General features: G+C 47.6%; 1 protein-coding gene and 1 pseudogene across 6 annotated transcripts in view; one reads left to right on the plus strand and one right to left on the minus strand.

The window, feature by feature from the left end:
- Nucleotides 1–25,127, plus strand: part of PPARD (peroxisome proliferator activated receptor delta) — a 72,593-nt gene that overhangs the window by 42,088 nt on the left and 5,378 nt on the right. For 4 of the 6 annotated variants that reach the window (XM_036239138.1, XM_016146900.2, XM_016146905.2 and 1 more), the window contains 3 exons: nt 15,599–15,829; nt 24,044–24,198; nt 24,894–25,032. In XM_036239138.1, coding sequence (XP_036095031.1) covers nt 15,700–15,829; nt 24,044–24,198; nt 24,894–25,032 — 424 coding nt within the window. In that variant the 5' untranslated portion in view covers nt 15,599–15,699. Of the gene's footprint in view, nt 1–657; nt 2,134–15,598; nt 15,830–24,043; nt 24,199–24,893; nt 25,033–25,127 lie in introns of those variants that run through there. The other 2 variants (XM_016146906.2, XM_036239163.1) reach the window with 2 other exon arrangements.
- LOC107511932 lies at nt 11,400–14,669 on the minus strand (annotated as a pseudogene).

The raw sequence follows: 25,127 nt of genomic DNA on the forward strand, positions 1-25,127 counted from the left end.
TTGAAAAGGAAAGGGAGAACAGAAAGCAAATGCTGAAAATGTCTTTGAGATCTGCTTCCCCTGGTGTTAATATTTGCCTTTAGTTCCTGAGTTGATTTCACTCAAGTGAGAGCAATAGCTTTTGTGAAGGAGAAAACGAGAAGTTTCTGAAGGAGGCTCATGGCTCTCCTTCGTCACCCAGCTTTATCACGAAAGACCACCACGAACTAGAAATTACAACTACAAACATGTAAAGACTGGTAACCTCCCCACATCGCACTCCTCCCCCCCCCCTCCCATTCTAGACTGTTTTCCCTTCGCAGCTTTTTACATTGTTAGGCAAGTGTATGTTAACTCTGTGTTGGCTTAAAATGGGCATGAAGCAGATGCGCAGTTCGGCCATGCGCTGTGTGTCACGGCCACCCTGCCATGGCACCACATCTGAGCCACCTGCTACTCTTGAAGGTCAGCAGAGAATTCCATGACACGGATGTCCCAGAATGGTGCATCTTGAGATAGACTTCTTTTTTCCTACTTCATCTGCTACTTTCTAAAATAATGATGTCTCATGTTTGTGTCATGTTTTTAAAACTTTTTTTTTTTTTTTTTTTTTGCTTACTGAACACAGCACACGTTCATTATAGAAAATTTAGAAAAATCAGATAAGCAATGAGAAGAAATAGAAATTACCCCTGAGAGATATCCATCATTAACATTTTGGTGTATAAATTGTATAATACAAATGTTTTTCATATTTAATATCTCATCCGAACCTTACTGCCTCCATTAGGAAAGGCATGTTGATATTAGTACCATATCTTAGAAATGGGAACACTGAGCCACAGAGAGTTTAGAAAGTTGTTCAGAGATACACAGCCCAGTAATGACAGAGCTGGGAGTATACTGTCATACAGTCAGCACTAATGCTCTCTCCGCTGTGTCCCACTCTCTTCTCACCTCCAGACAGAGAGGAGGGCTGCCTGCTGTCTGGGTTTTAGGAGGGCCTGGGCAGTCTCTGTAATTTGTTGAATTGTCTTATCCAAGGGTTAATAAACAGATGGAGCTTAGAGAAAAACACCTCAGGACACTTTGACCTTTCACTGCCTTCGGAGAAAAGATAGAAGATACAGTTCTCAGGTTTAAAGTATTGCCATTTTAACTCTAGCTCCATCTTAGTTATTGATGATTTTAGGAGCCATACATTAAGAGAAAGTGATAAACTAAGGAAGTAGGGGTGGTCAGGAAGGTGTCAAATGACAGATGCTGCAGTAACTGAGAGGTTTCACCTGAAGATGATAGCTTTGGGGAGGAAGATGGTGCAGGCTGAGATGGTGACCAGAGGTCACACAGGACAGAAGTAGGAATGGAAATTAGTTGGAGGAAGGGTCCACTCACCAGGATATGGGGGTGCAGGAGTGGAAGTAAGAGGACAGTATAGTGGTTGAAAGCTCCCACCCTGAAGGCAGACTGGCTCCTGGCTCTGCATCCTGACTCTGGTTGTGGAAATTACTTCACTCTTCCTCGCTCTGGCTTTCTCCTCTGTAAATGGAGATGATAATAGCACCTGCCTTATAGTTTTCTCTTGTGATGCCAAAGTGAATCGCTGTACATAAGGAGCTTATTAACAATAATGCCTGGCACATAGAAACAATACTGTTTGAGTCAATCAGAATTTGAGCAGACTCCATGTCAAAGTTGTAGGTGGTTTTGTGCATGCATTTGGCTATGACCTGTTTCCCTGGCCTTTTCTGGTTTCTGCCACCCTTGTCTGCTTTTCTCTCTCTACCTCTCTCTCCTGGGCCTAGGATCCTGCATTTCCCCTACCCAGAATACCCTACCTCTCTCAGTCATATAAAAAAGTAATGTACCCTCTCTTTGATTTTATTTTCATCTCCAAAGTCCTTTTTCTCTAATGAGCATATTTTATTTTTAAGATCATTTTTGGATGACCCAGCTCTCCTCAGCCTCTTTCTTGAGGCATCCAGCAGAGGCTGTTTCCTCCTCCCCTTCCCAGATTGTGTATAGCCTCTTCCGTGGTAGTTCCAAGTACTGGTCTTATCTTCCTCCCTGACTGAAGCGTAAACACTTTAAAGGCACCCGAGGATTTGTCACCACCACCTGACTCACTGCCTTGAGAAGAACTGAGGCTTGCAGGTAACCTCGGCCTCCTAGTACTAGTACTCATAGTACTCCTAGTACTACTCTGGGGTTTGCTCAGTGAGAGGATTTTAGAGTCAAAGAAGGATAGAAGCACCCAATACTCTTTCCCCATGGGGAAGATGAAGCCAAGACAAATGAACCACCTCCCCAAAGTCACTTGGAAGATTAGCAAAAGAGCCAACCCAACCACAGCTAGGCTCCTTCCGAGCTCCATGTGTCCCTGGACTGTGTGTTCCTACCACTTTATTGTAATGCTGAGGAGTACCTCTTTCAACTGGAATGGTCTAGAGTGCAGGCTTGGCTGCCCTAGAAAACTGAAGGCCGAGGACGGATGATCCCTATGAGGCTGCTTCAGGCTGAGCCATGAATGGAAATCTTTTTTTCCAATTAAAAAAGTTATTCATTTACTCAGTAAATATTTATTAAGCAGTTACTGTCTGCCAGTCACCTCCTCTAAGACCTGAGGATCAGTATGAATCTAACATACAAAAATCTCTGCCTTGCAAGGTTTATATTCTTTTGGGGAGACACAAACAGTAAACAAATGAGTTTTGCTTCTTTTTAATGAATGCCTGCAGCACCTGGGCTTCCTAGGTGGTCTCCCATCCAAGTACTAACCAGGCCTAACCCTGCTTAGCTTCCAAGATCAGACATCGAGCTTATTCAAGGTGGCATAGCCATAGTCCATGGACCATGGCTCCACTGTGGTGTGAACCCAGGACCTTCTGCATGTAAAGCAGATGTGCTACTACACTATGGAACCACGTCCAACAAATGAGTTTTTAAAAATACATGTATATATGTTTATATACATCTCTGAATGTGTGTATGTGCATATGCACTCAGACACACACATATACGTATGTATGTACAACATACTGTTCCAGATAGGGGTAAGAACTATAGAGTAGTCGAAGCAGAGAAGGGAAACAGAAGTAGCGGAGGGTGGGCTGGAGTGATTTTAAATACCATGATCAGGTCGACTGCCATATTTAAGCAAAGCCCTGAGGAGGTAAGGCAGTGAGCCATAAAATAGATAGCTGGGGAAAGGACATTTTTAGCTGGAGGGAACAGCCACAAAGACCCTGAGGCAAATATGCCTGCTGTGTTGAAGACCGTCAAGGAGGCAACTGCCAGGAAGGAAGTAGAAGGTAGGGGCAGTTCCGAAAGTGTCACAGGCCAGTATAAAGAAGGGCAAGAAGCTCCTGGAGGGATTCGATCACAGGAGGAACAAAATATGACTTAAAAGGATCAATCTGACTGCTGTATGGAGAGTAGTTGGGGTGAAGCTGGAAGCAGAGAAGCCAGTTAGGAGGCTGTTGAAATAATCCAGGCAAGAGATGATGTTGGCTTGGACAAGGGTCATAGCAGTTGGAGATGGTGAGAAGTGATTAGATTTGGGGTATTTATTAAAGGCAGAGCCAACAGGGTTTGCTGACTTCAACATTTTGGAGTTGCCATTTACTGAGATGGGCAGTTGTTTAAAAAGAAAAGTGTGTGAATAGTGGTGTCTAGTCTGTGCCTTGTAACCATACAGCTCCTAGAGCAGAGTTACTGATCCATAGATTGGTATCCTGGTCACAAGAGCTGTATATCAGAAGTGTGAGGGCTTGGATTGAGTTGTCAGGCCTAGCAATATGGCCATTTAGTCACTTGGCCTCCTGCCATCCGGTGCCAGATACCACTTCTGCTCCCAGATATGTGTGTGTCACAGCTGGGACTCACTAAGACCAGAACAGTGCTGGGAGGTTGGAGCCAGGGGAGGTCAGAGCATGAAAAGGCCATGGAGACCTTCTAATCCTATCCTGGTGTTTTACTCAGTGAGGGCACAAGTTGGACGCAGGAGAAGCACTTCAGTGCATGAGACCCTCATGCCGTGGCTCCTCGGTCTGGACCTTCCCAGGAATGGAATAGGCAGCTGCTTCCCAGACCCAGCTTTCCAGGGCTCCAGGAGGTTGCCTTCTCCTGCCCACTGACACCCCAGTTTGGTCTGCTATAACCCTGGCTCTTAGAGTCCAGCTATCATCTCCAATCCGTACAGAGGAATTCTTTTGTAAATGCAGCTCCAATACTACGCATCCTCTTCATTAACCCCCCTAGGCTCTTTGCTGCTCTTTGGATAAATACCCACACCCTTAAATGCCCTTTGAGGCTAAACCAGCCTCCCTGCCCTCCTTGCATACCAGCCACATAGACCTTTTTTCCATCCCTCAGAAAGTCCATGCCATCCTCCCTCTATGGGGCCTTTTCACATCTTTATTCCCCCATTGCCCTGTAACCCTACTAGCCTTCCTCTCAGTCAAAAGCCACATCCTCAGGAATACCCCTCCTGATCACCCCCACTGGGCTAGCATGCTCTGTGTGTGCCCCTCCTGCTCTCAGCATTTTTCCTTCAGAGCCCCAGTCATCTTACATATTTATGTATGTATTTGTGTTAGTTTATTGACTAAAGTACCCTGGCATAGGATGGTAGGTGCTTAACAAATATTTGTTGAACAAGTAAATGAAAACAGCTGGCAGGGACCAGAGGAAGGGTGGAGGGGCATTGCTGGCATCAGCAACCATAGCACCTGAGGTCTTGGGATAAGGTATCTAGAAGAGTCCCCTGGTGCAGCCCTCTGCTCACTGGCATGACTGCCCTTTCCTCGGAAGCCTTCTTAGCACTGAGGGATCCTCAGCTCCCTTGTATCTTCCAGAAGGAGAGATCTAGGTCTCTTCTGGAACCTGGGCAGGACTCCTCAGTATCTCTCAGCATATTGTTCCATTTTCTTCATTCAAAACACAGTTTGAAACATTTCCCCCTTTTCTTCCAATAATAAAAGTATCTCATGCTCATTATAAGGAATTTGGAGTTCCCATCCCGCCTGATCTCGGAAGCTAAGCAGGGTTGGGCCTGGTTAGTACTTGGATGGGAGACCACCTAGGAAGACCAGGTGCTGTAGGCGTAAAAAATAAGAAATAAAAGATTGTAAGCTGACAAGGTCCTTGCAATCTGTGAGGTCAACCAAGAGTTGCCTTATATAAAAGAAGGAAGGAAGGAAGGAGGGAGGGAAGGGAGGGAGGGGAGGGAGGGGAGGGGAGGGAAGGGAAGGGAAGGGAAGGGAAGGGGGAAGGAAAGAAGGAGGGAAGGAAGAAAAGAAGGAAGAAAAGGAAGGAAGAAAAGGAAGGAAGGAAGGAGGGAAGGAAGGATGGAAGGATGGATTTGGAGAACACAGAAAAATATAATTAAGAAAATTAGAATCACCTATAACTCCACCCCTGAGAAAAAAAGAACCATTAACATTTTGGACCATGTCTTTCTCCTTTTAGTTCTGTGAGTTATGTACATGTCTCGACATTGTTGAGATTCTATTGTGGAAATGGTAGATTTTTAGTATCTCCTCAGTCTTCAGTCCTCAGAGGCAGCTGGGGCCAGGAGAATTGCTGGCTGGTGCTCTCCCCTTCTATAGGTGGGGGGCACAGTCAGGGCTCTTTACCGATCCCTGGTGAAAAGCCTTCTTTTTCACTCAGATCTCTTCTCCGAGCATATTCTCATTAGCTCCCTGAGGCGAGGCCAGCTTTTCCTTTGATTTAGTTTAACTCCACTGCATAGAGCTGACTCTTGATGAAACTGGAAGGATTGTAGAATGTGAGGGACAAAGGTGACCACTCTGGTTTTAGCACTCTGAACAAGACCAACCCCCAAGCCACTTCTAGGGACTGGCTTCAGATTATCTGCTAGAGTGAATCCACTCCAGCCACACAGGCTTCTTGTGTGCCTTGAAGTGAGTGGGGTGACTTGGATTGGCAAATGGTGAGCAAAGAACACTGTGGAGTTGCTGGTCTTGAAAACCAGGGCACTGGGACAGTATCCAGATTAATTGTTGATTGGAAAGCTTGGGAGAGACTCTATTAGGCCCATTCTTGCATGGCCTCCCTCACTGCTGATCTTGAAAATGCTTGCCAGAGACATGGGCAACCTCTGCCCTTTATCTGGAGGCTGCCAACCTTCGTCCCCCTGCAGTGGAGGAGAAGGAGGAAATGGCAGCAACAGAGTCAACTGCAGGGCAGGGGTGGGGGGTGGGAAAGACGTGAAAGAGAGTGTTTGGGCCCTCTCGGAAGCTCTCTGACAGAGAAGCAGGGGCTGGAGTAGGCAGCTTTCTGGCAGTTCTCTATTCCCACAGTTGATTGTAAGGCAAGGAATTGGGAAATTCTGTTTGTTTGGGTCCCTAGAATTTCAGTAGGCTATCACATTTCTACACCTGGAATATCACTTGGTCCATATAATCCCCTAAAGTGATCCAACAGTGACGATAATAACAGCAGCCACACTCCCTCTTTGTTGGACACTTAACTATATACCCAGCACCATTAAGAAGTTGCTGTGTGGCTATTTAATGTTCACAACAGCCAGTCAGATTAGGTGGTAGTATCACAATTTTAAGGCTGAGAAACTCTGAGGGGTTGGTGTCTTCCCCTAATCACAGAGAGGGAGGGGCAGAGGCAGGGTTTGAACCCAGGCCCGACACAGAAGTTGGTGGAATTAACTTGTATAGAATATTACATTTCAAGGACAGTAATACATGAGACTTGATACAGTGCCAAATGCTATGACTAATAACAGTATAACAAAGGTTAATGTTTTTATTTTGTTTATTCACTAAGTAAGTGTATGTTGAGCACCCACTAAATGCTAAGTACTGTGTCAGGCACTGGCGACCTACCTCAGCAAGATAGGACATTGCCTGGGAGACTGATAAGATGCTGAGGCCAGACCGGTTAACAGGCATTGCAGTTTGGCACAATGATTGCATATCTGGAGGACTGGGGTCAGGGTTGCAGCAGAAGGAAAAGAACGTGACTGGCCAAGGAGAGCTTTCTAAAAGAGTAAGTGCAGGTGAATGTGAAAGAGAGTAGGCCTTGGCTCGTAAAGCGGGCAGCATTCCCGGCTGATGCCACTATAAGGCTCTACGTTCAGGGAGTGATGCTGGAACATGAAGCGAGGAGGATGGGGCTGTCGAAAAAGTGGGGGGCCAGAGCCCATTGTCGCCTTTAGCATATAATGGGTTATCTTCTGGCAGAGAGTATCTAGAGGGCTTTGACCAGGATGTTCTTGACAGAAACACTTAGGAACTGGCAGCTAGACAGAAGATTCAGCAGTGGTGGCTCCAGACTGAGGCTAAGAGCAGCTTCCAGACCTCTGGGGCCCCAGCTGGGCAGGGACATACCAGCTTCTGGTCCAGTCTTACCCAGCACCACACGTTCCATACACAGCATAGTGATTAGGACTTGAGCTAGTCTGCTTGGACTCAGATTCTGCTCATCTAGTTAATGTGTGACAGGGAGCCAGTTACTTTTCTTCTCTGTCACAGTTTTCTCATCAGTTAAATGAGGATAATAATGGTGCCTCTTAGGGTCTTTGTAAGGATGAGATGTATCAGTATACATAGAGGCTGGTATGTAATAAACTTGGGAGAATGGAAGTTGATACTATTGTGATGGAGGTGGTCAGCCCGAGGCTCTGGAGCTGTGACCAGCCTTGGACTCTGGTACAGGGAGAGGCCTATCAGTCTGCGCCACATGGTAAATGGGGTCCTGGCACAGTGACTGACCCCACTCAGCATACAGCCTGCTTGTGGCCATCAAAGAAGCTCCAATTCCTGAGGACGATTAGACCTAATGGGAAGCATTAAGGCCACGGGTGGCTTGGTTGCTCGGGCCCCAGATCAAGCCTCTCTAGAGCTCTGAGTTGTTTGAGTTAAACTCCTCACTCACTCTGCCCATGAAATTGACCTGCGCAATGGGAAGTGAATGGAGTTATGCCCCTCCCCCTACCTCAGCTCCCTAAAGTCCTGTGTTCCTTCTTGGGGCAAGGAAATGAGTATTAGAATGGGAGCACTGGGGCCACATGTGCACTGCAGGTTTGTGCGTGCGTGTATATGTGCACGCCAGAATGGGAGTAGTCCAGGCATTTGTTTGGTAAGAAATTCTTTTGCTAGAGACTCCACTTTCTATCCTAGTGTCAACAGAGCAGTCCCCACTTATTCCGGCTGCAGGACCCTTGCCCTGTCTGAAGACAGTACCAACCTCTTAAGTGGGGTGAAGCTATTACATGATCAGAGGGTTTCTGCCTCTGGCATAGTGCTGGGGTGGGGGGCAATAGTGAAAACCAAAATTTCTCAGCCACATAAAAGTTAAACCTAGTTCCAGGGTGTGCTATTTTTAGTACCAGACCTAAAAAAAAAAAAAAAGAAGAAGAAGAAGAGAATAGAATTCATTGCAGGGATAGTGGTGGGTGGGGTGGCAGCTACCTGTGAAAATCCTATGGGCCTAGAGATGTGGGGGAGGGCCGTGGTGGGTGTCAAAGTGGCTTCTGGCCGGACAAGCTGAGCACAGTGGTAGGGATGGGGCAGCCTTGGCTTTGGGCAGATGGGCAGACCTCAGCTGTAGATGGAACAATCAGGGCTGTATGAAAATGGATGGCTTCTGGCAAAATGCAGGGATGGGTGCAGTACCGTGGTTACATGTAAATATGAAACAGCCCAAGGGATGTGTGTGGGTTTTAGAACAACCAGACTGTAATTCCCCCTCTCCCTTCAGCTGGTGTCCTTAAGAGGTCACAGCCACAAGAGAGAACTCCAGATTGGAGAGGAACACTACCTGGAATCCAGGGACCATGGTCCCAAATCCAAAACTCTCACCAGAGCCCTGAACCACATCTGATCCCAAGAGGCAACCATGTACCTCCCCAGAAACTAAGAATAGTAACCCTGGTCATAGTGAAATAACCTACCAGCTAGTATGTGGAAGCAGAAACTGAGGCTCAGGGATGTCAGGGGTACCCAGCACCACAGGTCATCGAAGTCTGGCCTGGCTTGACTCCATTGTATCTGAAATCTTGTGGTCTTTAACTTCATCCTTTGGTGTATTTGAGAAGACACCCTGTCAGGCTCCATAGGCCTGGGATTTTTGTCACTTTCCTCATCTGTCCATGGGGGCTCACAGGGCTTGCCTCTCACAAGGCTTAAATCCTTGTGAGGATTGAACAGAGCCTAGTGTGGGTGCCCGATGTGCAGTGGGAGCTCAGTCAGCTCTTTCCTCTCCCTCCAGGATTCAGTCCTGACAGGGAACTCTGTCCCATCTCCCTAGCGTCACTCAGAGGGTATGAGGGAATGTGTGAGAAAATATTTGTTAAGTGTCTATACAAGACAGTGTTGTAGTTTTCTCTTTTTCTACCTGCTGAGAGGGAACCCCCAAATCTTCATGTCACCCTCTCCCTGGCTCTCATCGCCACAGCCTGGTGTGCATTTCCCCTTGTGTCTACTGACACCAAGCTACACGGATCCAAAAATAGTTTGTTCTAATCATTCTCATCCGTCTGTGCTCGTGGTTCTTAGAAGTCACACTGTCTGATCCTTCTGTCCCCATGCTGCTCATCCTTCTGCTGCTGCTCCTCGGAAGCCTCCTGTAGCCCTTCAGCCATAGATAGGCCTTGTGGAGGGTCTCTCTTCTCTGAGCTGGCCCCGCCTCCTCCACCTCAAGACTTTTCAGTCCTGCAAAGCATGAAGAATCAGTGTCTTTAGTCCTTGTTATTTGGATAACAGCTGATTTTTAAAGAGAGTTTAATACATACCACAACAGTCACAAACGGCTCTTGGTGATCGCCAAGATCCTTTTACAGTGTTGTCACCACCCCCTTCCCCCCAGTCCCACTCTCCTCCTTAGCTAAGTGTTCTTATATCCTGCTGTTTCACTTAGGATTGTGTTGAGCTGCATGCACCTGAAATCTGGCAAACAATGCCTTGTAAAACAGGTATTTTAATTTTTTCACCTAACAAGTAGTCTGGATGTGGGCATTCCAGGGCTAGTTCTGCAGCTCTGCTATGCATAGTGACCGGGCTCCTTCTGAAGTCATCCAGCTTCCCCTAATGTTAGCATCTTGTGTAAACATCGTAAATTTACGGAAACCAAGAAATGAACACTGGTATAATACCATTAACTCAGCTAAGCAGAATTTATTTGAACTTAGCAGTCTTTCCATCACTGCCCTCTTTCTATTCCAGAATCCAGTCCACTGTCCTATGTAGAATTTAGTTGTTATGTCTCCATATTCTCCTGCCTGTGAGACTTTTCTCAGAAAACTAGAGTTCTATATGACTTCTCCTAAGTTTTCCCATTCTACTATAATAATTTGGAAATTATGCATTCTATTTATGGTATCTTAGCGGTTACCTCTGAAATTTTCCCCTGTATATTTGACTTCCATTACCAGTCTATAAACTTTATCACTTTTTTTGTGGCTGCCTAGAGTTCATGTTTCCATATCATTATTTATTTATTTATTTTCATATTTTTTGCGTCTGTATTTACTGTGGCTCTTGACAGGCATAGATAGAATAAGGCTGCCTTTTGCTGTACAGGTTTTCCAATATACAGGTGCTGAAAAATACACAAAATTCCTAATGCACGAGTTGTTGTACTTGTATCCTTTCTAATTCTGGGTTAAGCAGTGAAGGGATGCAGTGCGTGTGTGCATGTGGAACCATACAGTGTCTTGTTCACCTTCCTTCCTGCCCAGGACTTGGTGTGTTCTGCCCCCATATTCCCAGGTCCCACAGCCGACTCTTCTATGCTGTCTGGCTTCACATCCAGGAACCTTATTCAGGGTACCTGCAAAGCCCAAAGCCCATGTGTTCTGTCTTCAGTGACTCCCTTGGAGATCTCTCCTGGGCTTTTGGGAGTGGTGTCACAGGGGAAGGGCTTATCACCTCCCACCTGCCAGGGACAGAGGAGGAGGGGGAAGATTGCTAACCAAGGGCCTCGAAGATACTGAGGTGCCCTCTCTGCCATTGTTTCTCATTTGTTGCCAGAAGCCTTCATTAGGTTTTAGCTTGGAATTTGGCAGATCATCCTGGCCCCATGACAGGAATCTGTATCTCCCCACCATACTGAGAATGAAGTAGGAATGGCTTGCTCGAATCAGTTAATTAAAGTAGTAATTGTGACAATGAACTACGTGGTTTTAGGGTGTCCTTAAGAACCTCGGAAGCCCTAAAGGACAGATAGCCCTACACTAAGAAGCCGCAGGTGCCCCAGCCACCCTTGCTGCTTCTTGGCCTCCTTGATTCCAGGTGCCCCACCCCCTCAGCGGTGGGGCCTGTCTCACCATTGGCTATGAAACAGGACGGCTGACAAGACATACCAACCCATGACTTCTCTGGCATCTTCTCTGAGCGTCATTCAGACTGAATCTTTGCAATCATGTGAGCCTTTAGACAAGACTAGCAGCAATCAAGCTTGTTCTTGTCCTTCTCTGCCCTCTGAGGGAATACAACTGTGGCCGTAAACAAGAGGATGAGTAAGGCCTGGGCATGCCTGAAGCTAAAATCCCAGACCCCGGGAGGGAGAACCTGATCCACTTCCAGGCATAGTTGAGGAAGAAGCCCAGGCCTCCAGCCAGCAGCATGGAGGCTGGCTGTCACCAGGAAGCCCACTGCCAGCTGCCACTCTCCCTTGTACTGTTACACGGAGCCAGGAGGAGAGGCAGGGGAACAAAGAGTGAGAACCAGGGCCCTGTACATGCCAAGCCTGGCCAGGGCCAGGCCAAACCAATGCACCCCAAGGGTCTCAAGTTCAGGGAACTGGTGGCACTGTAGGGAGCCAGTGCCCTAATTCCACAGACAGAAGTTGTAGAAGTTGATCTTCAGGCTGGGCAAATCAGTGAAGTTCCCGGCCTTCCAGAGGAGAAGGTAGAACAGCAGGGAGATGACCACAACCTTGAGGACCATGATGCCAAGGAACAGCAGCTGGTCACCCCACCTTAGCCTTGCGGTGGTCTTTTTCTCCTGCCCTTTGCAGGGTCGCTTAACCTACCCCCTCCCCACCCCCATCCCCCTGGTACAGTTCTGGAGGCTGGGAATTCCAAGATCAAGATGATGGATGGTAGCCTCAGTGTCTGGTGCGGTCCACTTGCTGGTTTACCGTCTAGCTATGACCTCGTGGCATTTAGTTTGTTCCCCACCTCTTACTAGTCAAAAATACTGTAATGCATAGTATGTTATGTCATTTTGCTGAAGTGGAAGTATAGCTTAGGCTACAACCTAGAAGTGGTATTTCTTGGTCAAAAGGAACGTGCACCTATAATTTAGATAAATTTAGCCAAATTCACCTATGTAGAGGTTGTACCAATTTACCTTTCCACCAGGGATGTGTGAGATTGTTTCCCCACATGCTTAGCAACGTGTAAGCATTTGTTTTAATCTGATTGTAAAAAGGGTATTTCAGTGTTTTAATTTGCATTTCTCATTCTATAAATGTCGAGCATCTTTTCATATGTTCAAGAGCCAAAAGTGTACTTTTTTTGTATACATTTTCATATCTTCAGCTACTGGATTGCTGGTCTTTTACTTATTAATTTGTAGGAACTATTTTAGGGAAATTAGCTTTGTTAAGAGTCGCAGATATTTTTCTCAATTTATTATGGCTTTTTCTTCTGATGGTTCTACTATGTAGAAAGTTTATATTTTTTATATTCAAATTTATTAACCTTGGGGGTGGCTCCATAATGGTTAGCATGTCTACTTTACTCGTGGAAAGTCCTGGGTTCTGGGTTCGCGCCCCAGGTGGAGCCAAGGACCATACCCCGGGGACGCCAGGCCCCAGGGGTGCACTGCGAGCACCTGGGAGGAGACGCCCACCTTCAGAGATCCAGTTCTTAAGGAGAGACAGCAACATCTGTAGGTTGGGGGGGGGGGATTAAAAGAGGGGGGGAAATTTATTAATCTTTACTCATAATCTTTTAACCCATAAAGTTTTATGTGTTTACTGTCATTCTTAACTCTTCCCCCACCTCAAGACTATTTGTATAGTTCAGGTGTTTTTGTTTTAACTTTAAAATCTTTGATTTATTTGGGCCTTGTCTTGGTATAAGGTGTAAAGTAGGAATCCAGCTTAATTTCTCCAGATGGCTACTCACTTGTTCCAGTGATTTCCATTTATTGAAAGAGCCACCTTTTCCCTCTTATTTGAAGTGCTGTCTTTTATTAAAGTTCCATATGTGTTTTCATTTATTTATTCACTTTTTGTATTCACTTTCATTGTCTATTCATGTGCCAGTACCACACTGTTTAAATTATCATAGCTTTCTTATAATTCTTTTCATTCTTTTCCAGCTAATTCCCTGTCATATTTGCCAAAGTGCCTCCACCCAACTTCTTTGCTTTCTTCAAGTCCCTTCTTTTACTCTCAGTAAACAATAATCCCTCCTACTTAATTGACTACGAAGAAGCCATTCCATATGAATTTTAACCCCTCCCTCCCAACACACACACACTGCTGTATTTCCTTTTATTTTCTTCATCCTGTGCCCTTGAATTATTCCACTCTCATCAATCATCCTGCCATGGCTTCCCCTTGAATCTTCCTGTCTTTCTCTGCAGATCTCTCCTCTATCTACAGCTTATTTGAGTTTCCTCTATTCCAAAAAACTTCTTCCTGGCTTTGCTACTTTCTCAATCTAATGTCCTCTTATACTTTTCTTTTCCTGATATATTCACCAAAAAATTAGTCTCCATTTACTGTGGCAGCTTCCTTGCTACCACCGATTCTTCAGAGCCCAGATTTCCATTCCAGCCACTTGGCCGCAGCTTGTTTCACAAGATCATCAATGACCTCACAGTCACTGAATCCAGTGGTATCAGTTTATCACCCTTAGGACTCTGCAGTATTTGACCAGGTTGCCTGCTTCACCCTGAAAGACCGCCCTACCCTTGGCTTTGAGATGCCAGGCTGTCCTGTGTCTCTCCTGCCTCTGGCCACTGCCCCATTGTCTGCTCTGGTGCCTCTTCCTCTGTCCTTCCTTGACATGTCACTCTCTCCTTTGGTGAACTGAATCCCTTCCTATGGTTGTCACATCAACAAGGATACCCCCAAAGCTATAGATTCCCAGCTCCCCAGCTCTTAGACTCTAGGGCTAAACTTCTAAACTGCCTTAGGAAGACCAATTAAGAGTATTTTATATGTCCAGGCAGGGGGAGGTGGAATGGGGAAAGCCTGATAGAAAGGAATGATTATAATCATCACCAAAGGAATTAAAAATAAAAATCCTGATGTCCAACTTGCTCCCCAAACCAACCAAATGAGAATCTCTGAGGATGGATCTAGACATCCATATTTTTTTAAACTCCCCAGTGAGTTCAGTTTAACCAAGTTGGCAAGTCTAGAGCAGGGTGAGAGGGACGAGTCTCGGGTGATTCTTGTCTTCTTGTTTTGATAAGTGGGTAGATGGGCATGTGGGTCAGTAAGGTAGGGAATACAGAGGAATGACAGGTTTTGGAGAAGATGGTGGGTTCTGCTGAGATAGATTGAGTTTGAGCTGCCTGTGGGACATTCAAGATAAGGGGTCCCACAAATGCTTGAATCTCCCTAAAGCAGGCATTCTCTGCTCCTAATCCTTCTAGGCCGTCACTGGCATGGGGCAGAATTCAGTCACACTCCCAGTGCCACGGCAATTGAAGCACACATGTCTGGATACAACCCACCTTCCCGGCCATCCCTCCAAATCCTCTCTCCTGTAGCACCCCACTCCCCAGCCAATAGGACTCCTCACCATTCCATACTGTGCTGCTTCTGAGTCTTTTCTCATGCTATATCCCCAAGAGGAGTTCCATGCCATCTCCTCTGGTCAAAATCTACCCTATTGTCAAGACACCTATCTCCCTCCTGTTCCCTGCTAGGAGGACTCTCCCAAATTACCTCAATCTTACCATCTCTGACTGTAACATTTGTGGATGACGTCTTAGTTGTGGAGGTTTGGAGCTGTCTCCTCCTGGATGATGTAGACATGGGGGTCACCACCTTAGGAAAGATTACAGGACGGAATATATCTCCCCTTGTCTAATGGCTCTGCCACTGAGGGTCTAGTTGCAGATTTTCTGTCAACTGCAAGCCTAGCATGGCGGGGCTCATGTCTTTTATCCACATCCTAACACAGGAAGGATAGGACCCACTCCCTTCAAGAATGTTGGCTTAGAAAAGCAATGATTTTTGGACCTGAGTACTGGTGAGGACAAGATGGGGGTTGGGAGGTGTGATGGATATCAGGATCTCTAGGGGGACTGGAGAGTTCAAAAAAGCCCCTCAAGTCATTCTTATGTGCCTCCCGTATACTCAGGAACTCAAAGAGCAGGATGTAGCAGAGGAGGCAGGGAAAGGTGGCATAGTGGTATGTCACCCTATCTGATTAAAAGAGACTACTCTGAACCCCTACAAACCCGCTGTAAAAGCCAAGTGGGCAAAGGGCAGGAGGATAAGTGACTTGTGATGCAAGTAGTGTAGACTGTGGAATAGTACTTCAGGGATGAGGTATTCCTGCTCTGAAGGAGCAAAAACAGGGGAAACCTCCATACTGTCCCCCCCCAGATGGTAGCCCTCAATCATGCCCCGCCTCTCCCAACCTCTTCCTATCTTCTCCTTTGCCCAGGCTGACAGGAACTACCCTGTAGAGGTCCATCTGAGTTCAGACCCAGATGATGCCAGAGCTATGACCGGGCCTGCAGGCGTGGCGCCGAGGGGAAATCAGCCATGGAGCAGCCACCGGAGGAAGCCCCTGAGGTTCGGGAAGAGGAGGAGAAAGAGGAAGTGGCAGAGACACAAGAAGCCCCAGAGCTCAATGGAGGACCAGAGCACTCACTTCCTTCCAGCAGCTATACAGGTGAGGAGGCAGTGGGCAGGGGACATGGGCAGAAGGGTCAGAGGGGACACAGCTGGGTGGAACAGGGAACCTGGCCCTCTGCAAAAAGCATCATGGAAGTGTGGAGTAGCAGAGCGGTTAAGCACTGGATCCAGACAGGTTCATATCTCTGCTCTGTTGCTCGTCAGCTACAGGACCTTGGGCAAGCTGCATCACTTCTTTCTGTAAAATAGGCGGGGATCATAGGAATATAGACATGGGCTTCTGTGAGAATACATGATTTAGCATTTGTAGTGCACATTGTCATCATTTATTCCACCGCTGCTACCACAAGGGATCCAGGACCAATCTGCAGTAACACACTAGAAAGATCAGCTGTACTTATGATTGTTAAGATCAGTGAAAACACACAACTCAATTGATCTGATGCTAATCATACACATCGAGCTGCACTAATTAGGCATAAATGCTAAGCAGTAAGTATGAATGACTAGAATTAATATTACTTTTGTTCAGCCAGTTTTTACCTTCTCTGGTCTTGCTTGTTGGTTCCCCTTTATTTATCCACTGTCAGCAGCAGTGTAGATGTTGTTCTCTGGTACCTTGTATTGTTCTGTCACTATCTTCATCATCATCATGAAATCATGTCCACCTTCAAGGACATCCAGAATCCACTTCTGTCTGTCCCTGGCTTTCCCCACTGCTGATGCCACCCTTTCTCTGCTCCCTGCACCAACTCCCAGCTTCTCTCCTCCCTCTGCCCGAGTGTCATCACATCCTGCTGATCCTTTCTCCCTTCCCTCAGGGGGCACTCAGGGCCATGAGAGGATATAGTGCCAGGAGGGGACATCCTGATCTTGCTGCTTGTTTCAGCTGAAGGAGGTCCTGGCCATAAGCAGTGATTCGGGGCACAGGAGCAGGCCCGCCCCACAAAAGTGGGCCCCGGACCCTGTCTTTGCATGAGGAGGAGGTAGATGGTGTCAGAGTTCAGGCCTGAATCTTTGAGCCACATTGCTTTGAACCTGCAAAGCAGGTCCTGGGATTTTGCAGATTCTTCCTCTTCAGGGCACATGGTGGGGTAGGGTGAGGGGAAAGCCATCATCCAGGCCCTTTGATCCCACCCAGATACCCAGGAATGATGTGATTTCAGGGCCCAAAGAAGGTATCCCCCAACCCCCAGGGTAACCTCCTCCCTGGCCGGCTGGTGACTGGGATGGCTTTGGAGACTCTTTCTTAGAAGAGAAGAATGGCTAACCAGGAATGATCAGTCATATAGCACTAGTAACATACTATTCTGAACTTAAGACAGGTGAGGAGGGTTAGGAAGCAAAGGGAAGACACTTGGGGCTAAGGATGAGCAAGGAATATCACTGAGGACACCGAGAGGGTGAAAGGGAAGAGAGCGCAACGGGGTTGTGATCTCACTGCCTGCACTGGCCCATCCCACCCCTCATGTGGGTCCAGGCACATAGAAGTTGCCTTCAGACTAATATCCTGTCCTGGGTTTTCCTACATACCCTTATGGGGATCACATTTCCAAGCGATACTGCTGTTCATATGTAGACAGGAGTATAGTGCCTGGGTGCACAGGCAGGGTAAGGTGGGCGTGGTGATGGCACCTCAGGGAGTTTTATCAGTGGGATTTAGGGCACATGGGGAGATGTCTGGGAAGAATTTGCCCAGCTACCCTTGCAGTGCCATGTATGATGTGTTTAATAGATTCTGTTTATCAATAAATGAATGAAGTGGAGGTAGAAAGACTTACTTATTCAGTAATTGAACAGGAAGAGGTTGTTTAACATAATCACTATATGTACATAAAAAGTTCCCAAAGTCTACAAGATAAGCCATCCAGCAGAAAAGTAGAAACCGGCAGTTCACCATAGGACAAATACAAATGGCTAGAAAACATGAAACATGTTAGAGTCTATTCACCAATCAAAGAAGGTATCTTCAGATGAGATGCCATTTAGCCTGTCACTTTGGCAGAGATGACCATGTTGGCCAGGGGGTAAGGACATGGCCCTCCAACCACTGAGGATAGAAAGGCAGTGTGGCAGTGCAGGCCAACACCTTTTAGTGTGCATTCCTTCGGCCTTTCAGTTCCCCACCTAGGAATGTGTCCCTCGCAAAGAGATTTCTGTACTTCTTTATTTCAGCACTGTTCATAAAAGTAAAAAATTGGAAAGTGCTCATCCATGGGGAGTTGGTTATATAAACTGCGGTAGAGCCATACTGTGAAATACTCTTCCATTAAAAAGGATAAGGTAGGTCTGTATATATTGACAGGGAAGGAAGTTTCTGACAAATTGAGGATTCCATTGTTTAAAAATCCTCATGTATCAGAGAAGGCAGTAGAAGAGTATACACAAAGGACCAGTGGGGCTAACTCAGGAGTAGAAACATGGGTGGAGAGGATCTGTCATAAGATGCTACACACCCTTGTGTATTTTTCCCAACAAGCCTGAAATACTCTCGTACTTTAAAAAGCAATTACATTGTTTTCCTTTAAAAGGTTAGGGGGGGAAAAGGCCACAGGTTAGGGGCCCTGGAGACAGAGCCTCATCCTGTCAGAATTGGGGATCACACAAACCAGAACAAGAGTCCTGGGTCGGCCACTATGAGCTGTGGCCCTCGCAGGTACCACCACAGTTTCTTCACCTTTAATGGTTCCATCCTGTCTACCAGATGTCCAGCCAGGTAAGGAGTAAATGGTGCTGTTTGACACACCACAGGTCTCTCAGCACCTGCTGGTTCCCTGCCCCACCCCCTGAGTCTATGACCTTGACTTCCAGGGTCCCCTCAGGGACCCATGAGGATGGGGTGCAGCCTTGAGCCTGAAACAGTAGGAAGGCTGCACAGTTTGCTTCTCTTCTGACCCTCCTGACCACGCATCTCTGTACCAAGCTCAGCACTGCCAAGTACCTCCTTCTTACCCGCAGGAAAACAGGCAGGACAGCACTTATCCTTAGCACTCAGCAACAAGAAACTTATATACCTAGGGCCCCCCAGCTGGGTAGGGGCAGCTGGAACTGATATTCAAACCCCACTCCTGTCCTCTTCCCCTCTTGCTTCAGTGATGAACATCCAGTCACACTGAGAAACAGGTCAGTGGTCTCAGTGTGAAACTAAGGAAGATAAAATGTCCTTTTTCTTGGCCTTGGCACCTCCTCTCAGTCAGCAAGTGCTTGGTGGGTGTCCAGGCAGCCGTTCAGCGGAGGATGAGTCTAGGTGCTTGTCCTGAGGAGCCCACAGTCCAGCCTAAAAGGACAACAGAAGTAAGGAGGCCGCTTGGTAACCTAGCCCCAGAGTCCCAAGAATTGGCCCTGACTTCAAAAGCTGTTTGCCTTTGGGGCTCTGCCACCAGAGTAAATAGCCAGAGCTAGCCCCTCCTGACCACCCCCAGAGCTATGACAACACGCATACCTCTAGCGATGGAGACTAGATACGCAGGAGCACTCTCAAACACACGTAAATTACGTGAATAAGGTCAATAGTGTCTATTTGCTGAACTTGTAATCAAAGATGGTGCAACTGATACTTCACTCTCTGGGTGATGGGACTAGAGTTTATGCTGAATCCAAACATTTGAATAATGGCACAGTGACATGTCTCATTATTTAACATACTCACACAGTATTGATCAGTAGTAATGAACATGTGTTTATATATTTGGAAAGTTGTAGAGTGCACTGGGTGAGAGGTCAGCCCCAGGGGTTGGATAGTTCTTGGTTATAAATCTCACTCTACCACATTAGTCAGGATTTTGTAGAGAAACAGAACCAATAGGGTGTGTGTGTAAGTGAATGGATAGATAGATACGGAGAGACAGAGACAGAGATATAGATAGATATTGGGAGATTGGGAGCTTTATTTTAAGGAATTGGCTCAAACAGTTTTAAGGTCTAATGAGTCAAAATTCTGTAGGACAGGCCAGCAGGCTGGAGTCCAGGGAAGTTGATAGTACAGCTCAAGTCTAATTGCAGTTTGGAGACAGAATTCCTTCTTCCTTTAGGAGGCCTATTCACATTATGGAGAGTAATGATTTAAATGTTAATCTTATCTAAAAAAATACCTTCACACCAACATTTGGTCTGGTGCTTGACCCAAAACTGGGTACCATGGCCTGGCCAAGTTGACACATAAAATTAACCATCAGAGCCACTGTCAGTATGTTACTTAACCTTCTGAGCCTCTGTTTCCTCTCCTATAAAAGGGGGATAAGAAGACCTGCTGGAGGGGTTGTTCTGAGGTTCACAAGATTAATGATAGAAAGCGGCCAGTTGAGTGCCTAGCACGAAGCAGGCATACACTAAAAAAAAGGTATGATTGGTGCAAACACACAGCCTTTGCAGAGAAGTCAGGTTTAGGTTCAAGGTCCAGTCCCACCTTATATTAGGCAAGTGACCTTGGGCAGATCCCTTAACCTCACTGAGCCTCAGTTTCCTTATCTTTAAATGGTGGCAGTTACTATCTTCCTAGGTGATATGAAATGATACAAACAGGCATAAAGACACTAACATGCTTGGCATCTAGTGGGGGCCTGATAACCACTGATTCTTTGTCTTTCCCCTCCTGAAGGTAGTAAAAGTAGGAAATACTTGGGAGGTCAGGCAGGGAGTGGCAAGAGTGGAAGTTCATAGGCAGGGCTTAGAGCCCAGATGATGGCCATCGGATAAGCGAGTGCATTTTGTGAGAGCAGAGGAGGGGCTGGGTAAGAAGACTGGCTTGGGCTGACTGGGGAGAATGGCTGTACAGGCAGATGGCCCTCAAACAGCAAGCCCAGGGTCTTTTCCACCCAGCACACCTGAGGACCGTCAAGGCAGGGACTCTCAGTGGAAGGGAGGGCCCCTCAGAACCTGTCTCCCACCAGAAGGTCATGGGGGAGGCTATGGGACCTTCAGAAGCTGGTCCCTAGATTGGAAGGCAGCCTGCGATCATTATTTTTAGGTAGGATGTGGTGGTGATTTGAGGGTAAACCCTTTAGCCAGGTGGTCAGCCAGGAAGAACAGAACCTTTACCTTTGGAAAACCCAAACTGCCAGCACTTCAGTATCCATTACACATGCACCCCACAATAAAAGCTATCCCTGTAGGATGTGTACACTTCTGCCCACCCCAGCCCCTCATCTCCCCTGCCTCTCTTTGCCTTGTGCAGCAGTTGTTTGTGTTCTCTGATTCCCCTCAGATAGGCAGGGGGTGACCTCGTCCTATTACCCTGGGACTTCCAGGCCTCCCTGACTACTCAAGCCGGCAGCCTACGCCTGTTCACCACCTGGGGCAGGACATCTCCCAGGGCCTTCACACTGCCTGGACTTCTCCCCAGTCCAGTTTGAAACTCTTCCTGACTGGGGTCCTTGTGGACTTCTGTCCTGGGTCTCTCCTCACAATCCAGAGCTCTGGCTGACTCGGTGGCCAGTAGGGCTTGGGCCATCTTGGCTTCTTCTAGGGTTCCAGGTAGTCCTGACACCCCCAAGTCAGGAGCCAGTGGCAGGTCAGGAGATGGGAGAGGAAGCTAGATCTTGTTTAGGGGCTTTCCAGGCCTCATAAGCAGAGAGACACCCCATGCATATACACACCTTGGGTTTCTATGATGCTGTGGGGAAGAGGGACAAATAAGAAGGAATAGAGAGGCAGGGTCCCTGCCTGTGTGGGGGACAGAGCTTAGAAACTGCAGGATTGCAGCTTTCCAGTCAACATTACCCTAATTTAAACTAATGTTTACACAGTACTTCTAAGTTCCAAGAACTTTCTCTATATTAACTCCTATGCTCCTCACCGTGACTCTCTGAAAGATACTGTCATCATCTCCCTTTTACAGAGGAGGAAACTGAGGCCAGAGGACAGAGCTGGGATTTGAGCCGAGGTCACTGATTTGAACTTGGACTACATGGCTCCTGGGCTGCATTCTTACCCCTAATCCCTGCTGCTTCTGAGCACTTGAAAGCTGACTCGGAGGTCATCCAAAGCACTCACTTTTGAGTCCAGAGAGGAGAGTAGTCACCTTCCCTGAGCATCTCATGCCCAGGTGATGGCTCTTTCGTGGTCCTGCACCATTCTGCCTGCCCCCCGGCTGGTGTTGCCACTCTCTGCATTGTGTTTTCATTTGCTTACTTTTTTCTTACCTCAGCTCGTTGGGCAGGGTCTGGGTCCTGCACTGCACATAGCATGTGCTCATCAAAGGTCTGTTGAATGAACAGAGGGTAGCATTGCTATGGTCAGCACCAATAGTAACCAAATGACCAGACACCTGCTGAGCCTCCAGAGCCATGAGGGAGAATGAGGAAGCACCACCAAGAGGTGAGAACACTCTGAGGTGACTGGTCCCTGTGGATAGGACTTGGCAGTGGAGGGGGCTTGGAGATCCAGGGGGAATGCGATTCGAGATGCTCCGAGTCTGACAGAGGAGGCAGATGTGCAGGCCATAGAAACAATGCTGCTTATAAGAAGTGCCACAGAGCAGACATGCACACAGACACACAGATAGGAGGAGGAAGTGCCAGAAACCCAGCATCTACAAAGCGCTCGACAAAGGGTTTTACACATTATCTCATCTTCTCCCAACACCTGGGAGTGTGAGTTCTACTGTCCCTATTGTAATACCTCCAGGACTGACAGATGCTTCCCAGCCTGTCGAGCCAATTGGCGCTGAGGCTGGGATGCCCAGGCAACTTGGGGACCACTTATTCCACAGAGTCACTGAGTGCCTGCCCTGTGGCCCTTACATGCCAGTGGGGGACTCCCAACACTAAGAACACAGACTGTCAGACGGCAACAAAGGCTACTAAGAATGAGAAGAACAGAGCGGCTTTGCCCCACTAGGCTGCAGTCTACCCCACAGCACCCAGGACATGGAAGGAGCCCGCTCTCCCCGTCTGTGGGCTAGGGGGGCAGGTATACTCCTTGGAATGACTGAAGACTGGGAGCTAAGGACAGGACAAGCCATTTTAGGAACAGGGACTGACGTCACCCCTTCCCTCATCAGCCTGGGAGGGGAGCATGCTGTCAGGTCCTCTCTGCTGTGGTGCTCGTGCTCCCCTTTCTGTGTCTAGGATGGGGACCAGGTGGAGGCTTTCCTGCTGTCACTCCTAGGACCCAAGGGGGAGATGGGAGAGTGAGAAGAAGGTGTGGGAGAAGGAGCATATACTTTGGGAGGTCACTCTGTGTTGGAGAAAAGTAAAACTTTTTGCAGAGTGGAAAATGTTAAGTCTGGGCTTTTTGCCGTGGCTTTGGGTCTTCCTAAGGTGTCATCTCACTCTGAGTCACTGATTTTCTGATTTGGGATTTGGTCCATCTCCTGAGGAGACTGCTCCATCATCAGGGAAGAGAGCAGAGAATAGCAGATTGGCAGGCCAGCAGGCAGATGCAGAACAGTCAACACGTGGGTCATGCAGCACTGACTGGGAGTCGGGACCGGGGCCCAGTGCGGTGCCCCTTTTTAAAGGAAGGGCCCATTTCTGAATGTTCAAAGGGAGAGATTCAAAAGACACTCCCAGCCATTCTTACTGAGTCATCTGACAGTGTTTATACCCTGAAGTTGTCGCCATGGCCAATAGCTTTCCTTGCTGACACTCAACACCTGGTTTAAACATCTGTACATTTAATAGAAACACTTGCGGAAATTCATGGTGCTTCCCATGCTCTTTCTACTCAAGCAAGAAGTTTCATGAGAATGAATTTGAGCTTCTTATATATCATTTACAGCATCTATGGAGTCCATGCAAGAATTTAATTTCTCAGGTGGAGGAAGGTGCTCTGCAAAGGTCTGCACTGCTGAAGTTTTCACTAAACACATTTCATACAAGCCCACGTGGGCCACTTCCTAAAGACAGCCTAAAGAGATTCATTCTGCTTCCTCTCCCTTGCTCTCTTCCTCCCAAAACACAATCATCACCCCCCATGCCCTCTCCTCCCCAACAGTGAGTTTAGCCCAGGAAGGCTCTTACAATAGCCACCATTTCCAGAACATCTCCTGTATGTCAGATCTGGGGGAAATGCTTTGGAAACTGCCATCCTCCCAGAGAAACTGTCATTAACCTCACATTCTAGATGAAGAAACTGATCCTCAGAAAGGTTGACTCCTGTGGCCGTGCAGCTCTTAAGTTGCTGAGCCAAGGGCCGTGTGAATGAGAAACATAGGCTCTTTCTGCCACCTGCACTGCCCTGTGGGCCCTGGACACCTCCCCTGGCTCCCAGCCTAGCAGAATGTGAAGCCACCCCTGTTGTATGTCTGCAGACCTCTCCCGGAGCTCCTCGCCACCATCACTGCTGGACCAGCTGCAGATGGGCTGTGACGGGGCCTCATGTGGCAGCCTCAACATGGAGTGCCGTGTGTGCGGAGACAAAGCATCAGGCTTCCACTATGGTGTTCATGCGTGCGAGGGGTGCAAGGTATGGGCCGTGGGAGGTGCTGACTGGTCATCAGGGCTGTGGTCACATGGTGAATTAACCTGCCAGAAAGGCTTTCCCTGAGGCGAGGCAGGGCCCTGACAATACCCACTGCAGAATTCCTGTCGGTAGCCAAGCCCTTGGGCCATTCCAGGGCTCACCTCTGGAACCTGCTGGAGAGGAGGGGTTACCTTGTCACACTTGCCGAGCTGGGCACCTGCAGCACTGACCCAGTCACTTAACCTGGGCTCTGGGCTACTTGCGCCCCCTGGGGACGTGGCTTGAGAAGACAGGCAGGACAGAATGGGAGTCAGGCTGAGCCATCTTCCTGAAATCAAGGCTTCCTGCACCTCAAAGCGTAAAGGGGGCTCTTTGAGAAAAAAAGAATGTTACATTTCTTTTTCCAGTGGTGCTTTTAGGTTCTTCCTCCCAATTACACACCCATCAAACTTTCACATATTATTTTATTAAACCACTACCCACAAAATATGCAGAATCAGATGTGTTTATGAATAAATCAAGTTAGTCATGATACAGTTTTAGGGTTGTTTAGCTTCCTTCTCCCTCTCCCTTCCCAAAAAATTTCCGCCCATTACTTCATGAATAATTGGGCCCTCTGGTGCAACCCAGTGGGCAGCAGGATTTCCAACCTCCCTCCTTTCCTTATAGATTTTTCTCACTTGTGCACTGTCCCTCAGGGCTTCTTCCGTAGGACAATCCGAATGAAGCTGGAATATGAGAAGTGTGAGCGGAGCTGCAAGATCCAGAAGAAGAATCGCAACAAGTGCCAGTACTGCCGCTTCCAGAAATGCCTGGCACTGGGCATGTCGCATAATGGTAAGAGCTAGCCTGGGTAAGGCACAAGGGCTGCTGCCGTCCTCCCTGAAACGAGGTTCCAGGGAGCCCAGAAAGGGGGCACCCTTGGAGCAGTA

The sequence above is a fragment of the Rousettus aegyptiacus genome, unplaced genomic scaffold (assembly GCF_014176215.1).
Source record: "Rousettus aegyptiacus isolate mRouAeg1 unplaced genomic scaffold, mRouAeg1.p scaffold_m13_p_1, whole genome shotgun sequence".
Classification (NCBI taxonomy): Eukaryota; Metazoa; Chordata; class Mammalia; order Chiroptera; family Pteropodidae; genus Rousettus; species Rousettus aegyptiacus.